The sequence below is a fragment of the Petromyzon marinus genome, unplaced genomic scaffold (genome assembly GCF_048934315.1).
Source record: "Petromyzon marinus isolate PM22_M1 ecotype Great Lakes invasive population unplaced genomic scaffold, UKy_Petmar_22M1.pri1.0 PM_G_Scaffold_47, whole genome shotgun sequence".
NCBI classification, from domain to species: Eukaryota; Metazoa; Chordata; class Hyperoartia; order Petromyzontiformes; family Petromyzontidae; genus Petromyzon; species Petromyzon marinus.
The window spans coordinates 1,475,762-1,490,492 of record NW_027422999.1 but is presented as its reverse complement, the minus strand read 5'-3'; the positions used below and the strand labels follow the sequence as shown (position 1 = coordinate 1,490,492).

Here is a 14,731-nt window from a genome sequence, read left to right as displayed (position 1 = left end):
GCAGCAGCAGGGACAGCAGCAGGGACAGCAGAGGCAGCAACAGCAGCAGGGGCAGCAGCAGCAGCAGGGACAGCAGCAGGGGCAGCAGGGACAGCAGCAGGGGCAGCATCAGGGACAGGGCGCGGAGCGTGAGACAGGAAGGCCGTGTTGGCCATGGTGGTGACAAAGTCCCTCGTCCTGGGGGGGAGGGAGGGGGAGTGGGGGAGTGGTGAGTGTACTAGTGGTGAGTAGTGGTGAGTGTACTAGTGGTGAGTGGTGAGTGTACTAGTGGTGAGTGTACTAGTGGTGAGTGTACTAGTGGTGAGTAGTGGTGAGTAGTGGTGAGTGGTGAGCAGTGGTGAGTGTACCAGTGGTGAGTGTACTAGTGGTGACTGGTGGTGAGTGGTGAGTAGTGGTGAGTGTACTAGTGGTGAGTGGTGAGTAGTGGTGAGTGTACTAGTGGTGAGTAGTGGTGAGTGTACTAGTGGTGAGTGGTGAGTGTACTAGTGGTGAGTAGTGGTGAGTGTACTAGTGGTGAGTAGTGGTGAGTGTACTAGGGGTGAGTAGTGGTGAGTGGTGAGTAGTGGTGAGTGTACTAGTGGTGAGTGTACTAGTGGTGAGTAGTGGTGAGTGTACTAGTGGTGAGTGTACTAGTGGTGAGTGGTGAGTGTACTAGTGGTGAGTAGTGGTGAGTGTACTAGTGGTGAGTGTACTAGTGGTGAGTGGTGAGTAGTGGTGAGTAGTGGTGAGTGTACTAGTGGTGAGTAGTGGTGAGTGTTGAGTGTAAACTCACCAGGCAATACTGAACCCCCCGGACCCGGATCCAACTCCACACGACGAACCGGTTCCAAACACAAGTCGACAAGGAATTGATTCAGACCCTAAGTCGATTCCTCATGCAATTCAATGAGCAATCGATTTCTAACACAACTCTACAATCCGATTCCCCGTGCAAGTCAATGGGAGTCGATTCTTAATGCGATTAAAAAGGAGTCGACTCCTCACGAAACAATGTTGAGAATTTGTACGGTGGAGTCACGGAGGAAAAATAAAATAAAACAAAAGAAAACAATTAAATCACGACGTTTAGGAGGCAACACAAGTCTCCTTCTTCAGGTGGTGTCAAGTGGACAGCTCAGTGACACAGAATTAGTAAAGTTGGACTACATGTTTATTTCTCGAAAGCATTTTGGCTGTAGACCAGTGTAACAAGTCAAAAATTTAACTGGAGGCTTTATTTCTTCCAGCACAAGACGCATGATATGGTAGCTGCAGTAAGCCACCCACCGCCGACACACACACACCCACGTGTATTTGTGGATGCACTAAGTCCGACACACACACCTGTACTTGTGGATGCACTAAGTCCGACACACACACCTGTACTTGTGAATGCACTAAGTCCGACACACACACACACACACCTGTACTTGTGGATGCACTAAGTCCGACACACACACACCTGTACTTGTGGATGCACTAAGCCGACACACACACACCTGTACTTGTGGATGCAATATGCCAACACACACACACCCACCTGTACTTGTGGATGCACTAAGTCCGACACACACACACACACCTGTACTTGTGGATGCGTTAAGTCCGACACACACACACCGACCCGTCTGTACTGGTGGATGAACTAAGTCCGACACACACACACACCGACCCACCTGTACTTGTGGATGCACTAAGTCCGACACACACACACCTGTACTTGTGGATGCACTAAGTCCGACACACACACACCTGTACTTGTGGATGGACTAAGTCCGACACACACACCTGTACTTGTGGATGCACTAAGTCCGACACACACACACACACACCGACCCACTGTACTGGTGGATGCACTAAGTCCGACACACACACCGACCCACTGTACTGGTGGATGCACTAAGTCCGACACACACACACACCTGTACTTGTGGGTGCACTAAGTCCGACACACACACACACCTGTACTTGTGGATGCACTAAGTCCGACACACACACACACCTGTACTTGTGGATGCACTAAGTCCGACACACACACACACCGATCCACCTGTACTTGTGGATACACTAAGTCTGACACACACACACACACCTGTACTTGTGGATGCACTAAGTCCGACACACACACCTGTACTTGTGGATGCACTAAGTCCGACACACTCACACACCGACCCACCTGTACTTGTGGATGCACTAAGTCCGACACACATCCACCTGTACTTGTGGATGCGTTAAGTCCGACACACACACACACACACCGACCCACCTGTACTGGTGGATGTCCTCGAAGGACTTGGAGTTGTTGATGGCGAAGACGCAGAGGAAGCGCTGGCGGTCGGAGACTGAAATGGTGGCGGCTGAGGAGCTTGTTCACTAGCTCGCTCCTTGTTTAAAAAATGTTGCTTTGAAGGTCTCGCTCTCAAAATAACGCTCCCAAATAATCAACAGATATTGGTAGTGTGCTGCTATCGACCGCCTAGTGGGAAGGATGTTGAAGCTGCGTCTGCACTGAGAGAGCTTTTTGGGCGCCTCCCTAAAGGTGAAATAGTTTTAGTGGGTGATCTAAATTGGAATTGGCTAAACCCGCCGGCCGTGGCCACACATTTTGCAGATGAATTTAATCTGTTTCAATTAATAAATGTCCCCACAAGACCCAACCTAAAATATTCGGGACAGTCAACTCTGCTTGACGTCCTATTGACATATGCCCCTCACAATTTCACACTGACTGGTGTTCTGGGTAATAACCTTAGTGATCACTCCTTCATTTTTGGAGTGAGATCATCAGCCAGACCCAAAGCCCCCCTAAATTGGTTGAGAAGCACTCTATGAGACACTTCAGCACTCAGGCATTTGCTAATGATGTGCTTCACTCGGATATTGACAAGGTCTGTGATATCCCCAACCTGATTACGGCTTGGGAGACTTTCAGGTACACGTTTCTCCAAATTCTTAACAAACATGCTCTGTTGGTTAGATTTAAAACTAAATGCAACCGCCCACCATGGTTTGATCATTTGATTACAAAGCTAATGAAAACTAGGGACAAGGCTTGGGCATGTGCTGAGAAAAGTAATTTGGTCAATGACTGGCTAGAATACAGGATTTTAAGGAATAGATACGTCAAAAAAATACGGCATGCAAAAAATGCCTACTTTTCCTCCACTCTCCTGGAATCACATGGAAATGCCAGGATTTTCTTGAAAACAAATATATCGAAAAGGCATCCAAAACAGACAATCTGCCCGTTGAGCTTAACCGAAATGGGGAATATTTTTCAGATCCCAAAAAAATAGTTGACAATTTTAACCTTCATTTTTCTGAAGCTGGTAATCTTTTTTTATAATGTATTGGGAGTCACCTCTGCTCATGCAAATTCCTACACCCCTGTCCAAACATTAAACGAATTTAGTTTCCAGACAATCCACGAAAGTAATGTTCTGAAACAACTGTCTTACCTCAAAGGGTCTTCCTCTTCCGGAGCAGATAGTATTCCCGTCTTTGCTCTACTAACTGTTGGTCACCTAATATACAAACATATAGCCCATATTTTCAACCTGTCCATCAAAGAAGCATCAGTTCCTCTAGAATGGAAACATTCCTATGTCCGTCCACTTCACAAAGGGGGCCCTAAAGATGATCCAAATAACTACTGACCTATCTCAATTTTGTCCCCGTTGATGAAAATTTTTGAAAAATTATTGACCTACCAAATTAGCAGTTTCCTGTCCACCAACTATCTACTACATCTGCAACAATCTGGGTTCGGAAAAAAATACAGCACCACATCTGCTGCATTAGACTCTCTGAATCACATTTACAGTAGCCTTGATAATAAGCAGTACTGTACCTGTCTTTTTCTAGACCTGTCCAAAGCTTTTGATACAGTAGACCACAACACCCTGCTTAGTAAATTAAGTTGCCTCGGTTTTTCCGAAAACACAGTAAAATGGTTACAAAATTACCTCTTTTCTCGCACCCAAACTGTATTCACAGATGGTTGGAGGTCAAACAGTGTTAAGATAACAAAAGGGGTTCCACAGGGTTCCATCCTCGGCCCCCTTTTCTTCTCTCTTTATGTCAATGACTTGGGCACTGACCTGGATCATTCCAGGGTAAATCTTTTTGCAGATGACACAATAGTGATTACTGCTGGCCGCTCTCCGGATGACGTGATTGCTAAGCTACAGGGTGATTTCAACAAACTACAACATCAGCTAGTTGCTCTTAAACTAGTCCTGAATACCTACAAAACCAAGGTGCTATGCTTCTCACCAGGACTGAAGCAGGAAGTCATGTTTCCCCAATTACATTCCTTAAATAATTATAAAATAGAGCAAGTCAAGATCTATAAGTATCTTGGGGTCATCCTGGATTCAAAACTGAATTTTGAAGATCACATTGATTATATTGGTAAAAAGACAAAAATAAAAATTGGTTTTCTGTATCGACACAAGCACTGCTTCCCCCCAATGTTCCGTTTGGAATTGATAAAAGCTACCATACTGCCTCTACTTGACTACTGTGACATCGTGTATAAATCAGCCCCAAGTACTGTACTGAAGAAGTTTGATTCCATCTATCACTCGGCCTTAAAATTTACATTGACCTGCACATATAGGACTCACCACTGTGATCTCTACATTGGGTCAAACTTAACGTCTCTTAATGTTCGACGGCTTGTGCACCAGATCTTATTTATTCACGATGTACTTACAAAAAAATCCACAGACTACCTGCTGGATCTCCACTCTATTTCAAATAACAAATTTGACCTCAGGTCTTCGCTCATTTACCAGCTTCACATTCCCTATTGCCGTAGGAAGGGCCTTTGCTATTGATGCCCCCAGCGTCTGGAATGCTATTGCCAATAAACTGCAACTTGAATCGCTACCAATGAGATCTTCTCTCAAAACTGCTCTCGAGGAGTTGTACACCCCTAGCTGCCACTGCTATTCATTGGCGTAACATAAAATAAAATGTTTCGCTCCGGATGACGCTGCAAAGTATTATCTGTATTTTGATTTAGCGTGCTGATCTTAAAGGTACATTGAGTAATTTGATACTCAGACCGATGCATCTGTTGTTGTGGAGTAACTCATGCAGCCAACTATGGCTCTAGGAGTTGGTGTTACATGTTATTTATGTAGTTAATTGTAAAAATTCGGTCACAGTCCCTGTGATCACTGTTACGCTGCAATTATGGCTTTATTTTTTGGTGATTTGGAAAACGTTTTTAGGTTTGGACATGTTTGTTTTGTTGTAGTACGGAGTTAAACTGATGGCCTTAATCTAAGTTTTTGTGGTTGTTGTTTGACTTGCATCCCACTGGGATTTTTTGCACACAGCGTTGGTGTACGGCTACTTTTTTCAGGAATATTTTGCTGTTTTTTTCATGGATTTTCTGTTTGCACAGTCACATAGTCACTTTAAGATGTTTTTCTTGTTCGTGTTTTTGTTTTTTTTGTTTGTTGTGGTTGCACCCGATTCAAGAGCCGAATCGCTCACAGGGCTAAAATAAACTGAAAACTGAACTGGGCCTTCAAACCGTCACGGAGAGACGTGGGTGGAGGAGGGGCGGGGTTTGAAGGGGGCGTGATGGAAGGAGGCGGGGCGGGGTGGAAGAGGGCGGGGCGGTGCAAGGGGGCGGGGTGTAAGGGGGCGGGGTGGGGGTGTAAGGGGCGGGGTGGACGGGGGGCAGGGTGGGTGGGGTGGGGAATTGCCCCTCGGTTTAAAAAAACGCCGCGTATTTCTATTGGTCGAGAGGCATGCACGTGACCCACTTTATATTTCATGCAGTTCACATTCCTGGTTCTTTCGGTAAAGTCACGTAGATAGAAAATAAAAATTAAATAAAAAATGACTAAAATGAAACACAAAGCAAAAAACCCACGACGTTGAGCGGAAGAGAAACAAATCCCCCTCCCCCCACAATCCCGCCCACTTGGCGCTACCCAGAGTGCATTGCAGTGCCAGTGGCGTGTCCGTGAACACGTGGGGGCCACGCGGTGGGTTGTTGCCATCATCATCATCACCACCATCATCATCAACACCATCATCATCAACACCATCATCATCAACACCATCATCATCATCAACACCACCATCATCATCAACACCATCATCATCATAAACACCACCATCATTAACACCATCAACAACACCACCATCATCATCACCATCATCATCAACACCACCACCATCATCAACATCACCATCATCAACACCACCATCATCATCATCAACACCACCATCATCAACACCATCATCAACAACACCACCAACACCACCACCATCATCAACACCACCACCATCAACACCACCAACACCACCACCATCATCATCGTCGTCGTCTCACGATCCGGGCCAAGTTCCCCCCCCCTCCTCCTGCCCGGCCCCACCAAGGCGGCCCCACCAGCCCCTCTCGTCGCCCGTAGCCAGAGCCGGCGACCATGGCCACTTGGGCGGCCTGCATGGGCGTCAGGATGAGCTTGCTCTCCATGGCAGGCATCCGCTACGAGGGCATCCTCTGTGACATCAACACGGACGACTCCACCGTCGTCTTGGCGAAAGGTTACGCACTGGGGGGTGGGTGGTTCACGGGATGACTGTGGACACCCCGAAGCTGCGGGTTAAGGGTTTAATGAAGCCGCTTGAGTCGTCCTAACAGGCGACTCGCTCGGGCAGCAGCAGCAGCAGCAGCAGGAGGAGGCCTTGGGGCTGGGGAAAGTTTGCCAGGAGGAGGTGAACGTGTCGGCGACGTTGTCGCCTTCTGGACAGATTGGTGTGGGTGTCGTGGGGTCAATGTGTGGGGGGGTATTAAGGAGGGGTTTGACCCTTTTCAGGGCAATCAAACAGGAGGTGTTAAGATGCTCAAACGACAAGATAGTCTTTGTTTTTTTTCGGTAACGTCACGTAGGTTAAAAAAAATGAAAACAACTAAATTAAATCATGATTGTATTGGATTGCTGTATGTACTTTTGTGTTTTCAATTAACCTGGATTTGTAAGAGAGTCCTTAATCTCAGTGGGAATTGCCCAGAAATGTTTAAAATGACAGCCATTGATGCGTCACGTGGGGGTCAGACATTTGTGACGATGTGTGACGAGGGGCGGTGGGGAGTTGAGAAATGTGACGTCACATGAAAATTCGCAACTTTAAATATAGACAACACGTTCTACTTATCTTCTTGGTTCTTTCGGTAAAGTCACGTAGAATGGAAATAAAATAATAAAAATAAAGCAATAACATTTTATTGTTAAGAAAATTGTATAATGTTTTATTATTATTTTTTTTAATAAAATAAAATGTTATTTTATTATGTTTTATTTTTATTATTTTATTTCCATTCTACGTGACTTTACCGAAAGAGCCAATAAGATGAATCCCTGCAGTCACGAAAGCTTTAAATCGAAACGTTCTACTTAATCAAATAGACTTGTTAATAAATGTTTTCACCTTCAACATCGGAGTGCAGCGCCACATTAAATACGCACTACAATGATAATAGTTTAAAGAGATTTGAAGCGTGTTTTATATATTTTTTTTGGGGGGGGGGGGGGTGGCAAAAATCGTCCAAAATCGCGCGACGTCATTTATGGCCGGCGCCTCTAGCTGTGCTGGGGCAAAGTTCTTCAACTCGTCACCCGCTTAATCACGAATGTTCTGAGGTTGTTCTTGCTGATTCTGGTTCGCAGTGGTTTCAAGTATTTTTCAACGAAGGCTATTGGGTGCACAGCCGTTTCAATACGGGCACACATTGTTTCGTCCGTCTGTTTGCGTTTCTCCCTTGCGACGGGACCTCGTTGTCTAAACGTTGATATTTATAAGGGCAGGGGGTGACCAATAAGGGTTTGAATCGATCTGTAACAATCTAGGGGCACTGATAAGGGGTTGACAGCTATGCCAACACGAACGCGCGATTAACCCCGTTGACCTGAACAAGTTCGTGGTTTCGGTGCGTGCGCGTGTTCAAGTTTCATTTATTAGGTATAGTCCTGTGAGCCATGCGAGCATCTTAAGTCGGGGTGCAACCGCAACAAACAAAATTTGAACACAGAACATCTTAAAGCGACGACGCGTAACAGAAACATTCTGGAATAAACCAGCAAATAATTCCACACAAAAACAACGTATTAAAACGCTGCGCGCAAAAATCAAGTGTTGAAGCCGGGTCGGTAGTCACAGGGCAATGAGATGCGGCTGGTCATAGACGGCGCGTGACCCCGGCCAAAAAGCCCGGCAGGGTGCCGCTTAAGGGGCCGTCCATAAATGACGTCACGCGATTCTGAACGATTTTTTTGACCCCCCCCCCGCCCTCAAATATGACGTCACAAAGCTCTGCCCCCTCCCCCCCGCCAAAATAAAACACACTTCAAATCGCTTTAAACTATTGTTGTCATTGTAGTGCGTATTTAATGTGCCGCTGCACTCTGATCTTGTAGGAGAAAACATTAAAAAGTCTAATTAAGTGGAACGTGTTGTCTATATTTAAAGTTGCGCATTTTGATGTGACGTCACATTTATCAAACTCCCCCCCCCCAGTCGTCACACGTCGTCACAAATGTCTGACCCCCCCCCCCCAGGTGCGTGACGTCATTTCTGGACGGCCCCAAAACACTCCAGCGCTGTCCTACCAGACAGTCTCGACCCCTTCACCTGATGAAGGCCGCTTGTGTTGTGGCCGAAACGTCGTGAGAATATTATTGTGTTATTTTATTTTATCAATTTATTATTTTATTCTCATTCTACGTGGTGACTTTACCGAAAGAACCAAAGAAGAGGCCCCAAAACAGTTAATTTGGAAATGTTCCAGATTCATTTTTGCCTTCGTTCACAGATCTGGGCCAACGGCACCTGTCTGGATTAAATTGGCACAATGGAGAACTTCTTTGCGACGGTGATGATAGGGATTTGTGATGTTGATACCCATAAACATTCAATACCTGCAGGCATATGGCTTATGGATGACAGGCTATTGGTTGGTTTTAATACAGCTAAGACATAATAAAATAAAATACATATAAAATAAATTTCATTCATATTTTATTTAAATAAAAATACAATAAATTTCATTTTTATTTTATGTTTTATTTTTATTATTTCCGTTCTACGTGACTTTACCGAAAGAAACAAGAATATTTAATACAGCTTCTGGCAGGAAATAAATGAATCTCAATTTTTGGCTTGCAGAGTTGAAAAATGTGTGCAGCTCGGAACCCCGCGAGCTAGATTTGATTCCTGGCTACAGACAACGTCGTCGGTGGTGGCCTTGTATCCCAACTCATTCTGGTTTTCGTGTAGGTAGACTGCCTTCAAGTGAAGTTACTTGGTGCGGTGTGTTAGTAAAAAAGATGATTAAATCAGCACTGGGGAGGATGAAGGTAGCTGAACCAGCTAGAAACTATTTTAAACAATTGTTTAGGTTGCGGGTAAGGCCCACTTACTATACTGCTCTTTCAGAAGCGACCTCCCCACAAATGGTAGGTAACGCAACGAAGTGGCTTATCGAAGGACCTGGAGGGGGGGGGGGGGAAATCCACTCGACCCATGGGAAGAGAAAACCTCGCTGACTCCAAATCTACAGCAGGTGTTGTCAGGGTTGGGATGAAACGCATGACCTTCGATATATACCAGGCGAGGTAGTTAACTTCTCACCACAGTGGCGCCCAAAACCCACAACCACGCACCTGCTCCGACCTGCATAGGTGCTCTCGACCGTAACAACGCTTGACCAAACGGGTACGTGGAGGTCTGTACCAGTGGCGGGCGTCTTTGTGTGCGCGCAGTGCGCTTGCGCGGGACGGAGGGGCGCCCCGCCGACCGTCCCATCGCCCCTCGTGAGGAGGTCTTCGAATACATCGTCTTTCGCGTCAGCGAGATCAAGGACTTGACCCCGTGCGAGTACATGCTGTCCGCTCTGCACCACGACGTGGCCATGGTGCAGGTGAGAGGTGCAGCCGCTCTTTACCATTAAACTATTTATTGTACCATGTGAGGCCCACCGAGCTACTTGACTCTCTTTTCAGAAGCGACCTGGCCACAAATGATTTGCTCAACGAAGCGGCTTATCGCGTGGACATTTCCAGCAGCCAAATACTCCAAATGCACGTCGGTTCTAAAACGTGGAGGTAGAAAATGGATGACCCAGAGAAATCCACGTGACCACGGGGGAGGACGTTGAAAACTCCAAAAATATGCAGGCGTCGGGGGTCTGGATCAAACCCCACGACCTATTGTACTCCAGGCGAGGTAGTTAACATCTTGCCACTGCAGCAGTGCCATGGTTTAGGGGAGCGGTGGCACAGTGGTTGATGCGCTGCACCACAAACCCGCCTACGACCCACCGGGGTTTGATTCCCACTTACGGCCAACGCCAGGTGACGATTATCTGAAACGGTCCCGGGCTTTTCCTGAGGTCTATCCAATGAGCACCTGGTGCGATGTATAAACATCGCCACTGGGGAGAAGGCGGTCGGGCGTGGGTCTGGCTTCCCCACCTCCTCCGTGTGCTTTGCCGGCCTCGTAGTTGCTCGCACTGCACTTGCCCCGAACGTCCGTTAAGCCTTTAAGGGACATCTTTGGCAACATGTTGACAAAATGTGGAAAAAAAAGTCAACGCTGATCGGCCGCATTTCGGGCAAATTTTCCCTTCACGGCACTGGAATCGAGGAAGCCAGAGATCGTGGAGAATACGAGGTTGGAGACTGCACTTCACACTTGGGGGGCTTGATGAAAGTTGCATTTGAGAGTTCCAATAGTTAGCTAACAGTGGTAGCTGTGGAGGGTTTTTACAGGTTGAGGAGGAGGAGATGGAAGAGGCTACCAAGATCCGAGCCCGGGTGCCAGCGTGCCAGTGGCTGAATTGCGCAACCCTTGGCACCTGATTGGCTCTCGGGTGATGACATCGCAATTATCCCTCCTCCTAAGACCGAAACGGGAGAATCTCTCATGGTAGCCTGATGGCTTACAGAGGTTCTCTGTAAGCCATCTGGCTACCATGAGAGATTCGTTTATGAGGCTATCCACATATACAAACACAGAGACAATTTCAACCGAGAGGAAGGAATTCTGGCTTAGCAATCATTGGAAGGATTTGATAAACCATTCCGGGTCTTAATTGATTGTTCACGCTTACGGTGGCTTTCAGACCGCATCCATCATTTTCGTCTCCCCCCTCTTTTCCGAACATAGATGGACTTGTCCATCTGAATAACTGCCAAATCGCTCTCCGTGGTGCTAACGTTAAAAAAACCCGCCACTTTTAAAAAAAAAATGTCTTGCTGTGGTTTTTACACCTGATGATGATTGCTTGTCTTGCAGTCGAAACGTCGTGAGAATTTTAAAGTTTTATATTTTTATTATTTTATTGTTTCCCTTCTATGTGGTGGTGACTTTACCGAAAGAACCAAGAAGGTGCATAAGAAGTTTGACATGCGTACGTCGTCCGTCGTGATTTGTTCTAATCGCTGCCTAACCCACCCTCACCCCCCGTCCAGTCCTCGCCGGGCACCCCGGGGGGGGCCGCCGCTCGCTGCCACACGTGCGGTATCGGAGCGGCGGCGAGCTGCCACTCCGCGCCGGGCACGCCGACCGGACCCCCCCGCGGTGCCACGGGCGGCCACCCGGGCCACGCGCGGCACGACGCCTGGGCCACAGCGGTCGGGCACCGTCCCTTCGTGCAGCCTGCGTACGGAGGAGCTGCGGGTACGGGAGGGGGGGGGTGCGGTGTGCGGTAAACATCGGCACTGCAGGGCTGCACCTTTGCCCTCTTAATGCCACGTGGTTTCCGTTGCCCAGTGGCCTTGCCTCGGGTCATTTTCGCCTTTTGCTCGTTTAGAGGCAACTGCGTGATTTCAATGCGATCTTAATTGAACGCAGTTGAGTTGCAGCTATCTTCATGGAATTATTTCCGTAAGCGCATGCTACTGTTGCTGCCCTCTGCTGCTGCTGCCCTCTGTACTGCTGCCCTCTGTTGCTACTGCTGCCCTCTGCTTCTGCTGCCCTCTGCTACTGCTGCTGCCCTCTGTGCTGCTGCTGCCGCCGGTGCCCGCGGGTTGCATTGAGCTTCGCGTGCGAGCCGAAGGGCGATGCGAAGTGGCGCTTCTACGGAGAGGAACAGCAGCAGCAGGAGCACAGCGCCCTCGACTGGCAGGTGCGGTGGTGGCGGCCTGGGGTCGTGTTAGTGGTGGCTATGGTGGTGGTTGTGGTGGTGGTTGTAGTGGTTGTGATGGTGGTGTTTGTGGTTGTGGTAGTGGTGGTTGTGGTGGTGCTTGTAGTGGTGGTGGTTGTGGTGGCTATGGTGGTGGTTGTGGTAGTGGTGGTTGTAGTGGTTGTGGTGGCTATGGTGGTGGTTGTGGTGGCTGTGGTGGTGGCTGTGGTTGTGGTGGTTGTAGTGGTGGTGGTTGTGGAGGCTATGGTGGTGGTTGTGGTGGTTGTGGTGGTGGTGGCTGTGGTGGTGGTGGTTGTGGCTCTGGTGGTGGCTGTGGTGGTGGTTGTGGTGGCTGTGGTGGTGGCTGTGGTGGTGGTTGTGGTGGCTGTGGTGGTGGTGGTTGTGGCTCTGGTTGTGGTGGTGGTAGCTGTGGTGGTGGTGGCTGTGTTGGTGGCTGTGGTGGTGGCTGTGGTGGTGGTTGTGGTGGTGGCTGTGGTGGTGGTTGTGGTGGTGGCTGTGGTGGTGGCTGTGGTAGTGGTGGTGGCTGTGGTGGTGGTTGTGGTGGTGGCTGTGGTGGTGGCTGTGGTGGTGGTGGCTCTGGTTGTGGTGGTTGTGGTGGTGGTGGCTGTGGTGGTGGTGGTTGCGGCTCTGGTTGTGGTGGTGGCTGTGTAATTGGTTGACAATATTTTGTATTTCTCTCAATTTCAATAGATTTTATAATTAGTATTGGCCAGTATTAAGACTAAAATAACACCAAAGAAATATGTTGATGTTTGTGTAAAACGAATTATTATTGACCACGACTATTTAGATCATCTGTTGAAATTGAGAGAAATAAAAAAAACTATTTCACCGTTCTGACAGCTGCAGGCTCAGTGCTGCTGGGAGCGTATTGTTTAGTAATACATTTAACGCATGCTTATATCCAGGTTATCCAGGTTAACTCGTCCGTCTTCAGGCCAAAGCCGGGGTCTGCTTCTGATAAGATCGACCGCGTGACGCTGTGCGGGCAACGGGGAGCGCTGCAGAACACGTCGATGATGCGCGTGCGCGACACCAAGATATTCTTGGTGTCGGCGTACCACGACCAGCGCGAGGCCGGTCAGAGCACACGCATCATCGGCATCGCCAACCGGTATGAGCCGGACGTGCTCTCCTGCCACTTCTGCTGCCGAGGGCACTCGGAGATCCTGACGGTCACCGCCAGCGCCTACGTCCACTCGGATCACTTTGACTTCCCGTACGGCACGGCCGACTTCCTGTGCACGGAGCCGCTGGACTGCGAGCCGGGACACGTGTCCGTCCAGCGCATGCGCACAATACCGGACGAGGAGGAGGCCGAGTGGGTCTTCATGCCCGTGCGAAATCGGCTCTACATGCCCCCCACCTTCACACAGGAATTCAGCGTCTGCATCTCCACGCTCTTCGGGAACTACGGCAACGTCCTGCAGTTCGTGCAGGCGATCGAAATGTACCGCATCTTGGGTGCGGGCCGCGTGACGGTATACAACACAAGCTGCAGCTCTGAGCTGAACAAAGTGCTCCTCTACTACATCAAGACCGGCCTCGTCGAGGTCGTTCAGTGGCCCATCACGGACTACGTGCGGGTGTCCAGAGGGTGGCACTACCCCGAGCACCCAGGCGAGCTGCACTACTATGGCCAGATAGCGGCGCTGAACGACTGCGTGTCTCGGCACATGTACAGCACGCGCTACCTGGTCCTCACGGACATCGACGAAGTGATCATCCCTTTGAAGCACACAAAATGGAAGGACCTCATGCGGTACTTGAACGACAAGTACGGCGCCGACATTTACACATTCGAAAACCACGTGTTTCCCTACACGGTATCGGAAGAGTTTGGGTCGAAGTTCCAGGCGTGGAACGCCATCCCGGGCGTCAACATCATGCGCCACATTAGACGGGAGCCAAACCTGCCGGAGGTCTTCAACCCGACCAAGATGATCCTGAACCCACGCGCGGTGCTGCAGACGTCGGTGCACAGTACGCTCAACGCGCTGGGCATCTCGCAGACGGTGCCCGGATACATCGCGATCATGCACCACTACCGATCGCCCAAGCAGCCCGACCTGCCGCTCGACTCGCTGGTCGTGGACCTCACGCTGTGGAGATACAATGCCACTCTGATCAGAAATGTCAACAAGGTCCTCAACAGGGTCTTCTGGAATGAGTAGGCACAACGGGCGGCGGTGGCGGCGGTGGCGTTGATTGTCATCTTGCGTTTTTTGCGGTCTTGCAATTTGAGTTAAACACCGGTGTTTGTGAGTTTTCCGTTTGCGAATGTGGTCAATGTATGGGACATATTTATTTGCTAATCTTATGATTGCGTTTACAGTTAAAATTTGTTATCTTCATGTTTTTCTGCATTTGAATCCACCAGGGCACAATAGGGGTTGTATTGGTATGTCTTATGGAAGCTAGGGAAGTTAACATTGGTTTATTTTAAACCAATCCTAATTATTTCTATTGCTTTTGGGAGTACCACTCGAAATGTTTTCAGGTTAAAACATTTAAAATGTGGCACAAATTGATTTAAATAAATGTTCAGTGTGCATGTTCTACCAGTCTCTAATGAGCTTA

General features: G+C 48.6%; 1 protein-coding gene across 3 annotated transcripts; it reads left to right on the top strand.

The window, feature by feature from the left end:
• The first annotated feature begins 5,927 nt into the window (after window positions 1-5,927).
• Window positions 5,928-14,710, top strand: LOC142917376 (beta-1,4-galactosyltransferase galt-1-like). Of its 3 annotated transcripts, XM_076062017.1 has the most exons (5): window positions 5,929-6,552; window positions 9,768-9,925; window positions 11,478-11,685; window positions 12,046-12,133; window positions 13,060-14,710. In XM_076062017.1, the coding sequence occupies exon 5, from the start codon at window positions 13,168-13,170 to the stop codon at window positions 14,323-14,325; it is 1,158 nt and encodes a 385-aa protein (XP_075918132.1). In that variant the 5' UTR covers window positions 5,929-6,552; window positions 9,768-9,925; window positions 11,478-11,685; window positions 12,046-12,133; window positions 13,060-13,167; the 3' UTR covers window positions 14,326-14,710. The 3 variants fall into 3 exon arrangements, with proteins under 3 accessions (XP_075918133.1, XP_075918132.1, XP_075918131.1); XM_076062018.1 differs by lacking the exon at window positions 12,046-12,133 and having other exon boundaries at window positions 5,928-6,567; XM_076062016.1 differs by lacking the exon at window positions 12,046-12,133.
• The last annotated feature ends 21 nt before the right edge of the window (window positions 14,711-14,731 follow it).

Bases quoted from the DNA above. Each gene is read 5' to 3' on its own strand.
- LOC142917376 (XM_076062018.1), top strand. From the start codon at position 13,168: ATGATGCGCGTGCGCGACACCAAGATATTCTTGGTGTCGGCGTACCAC.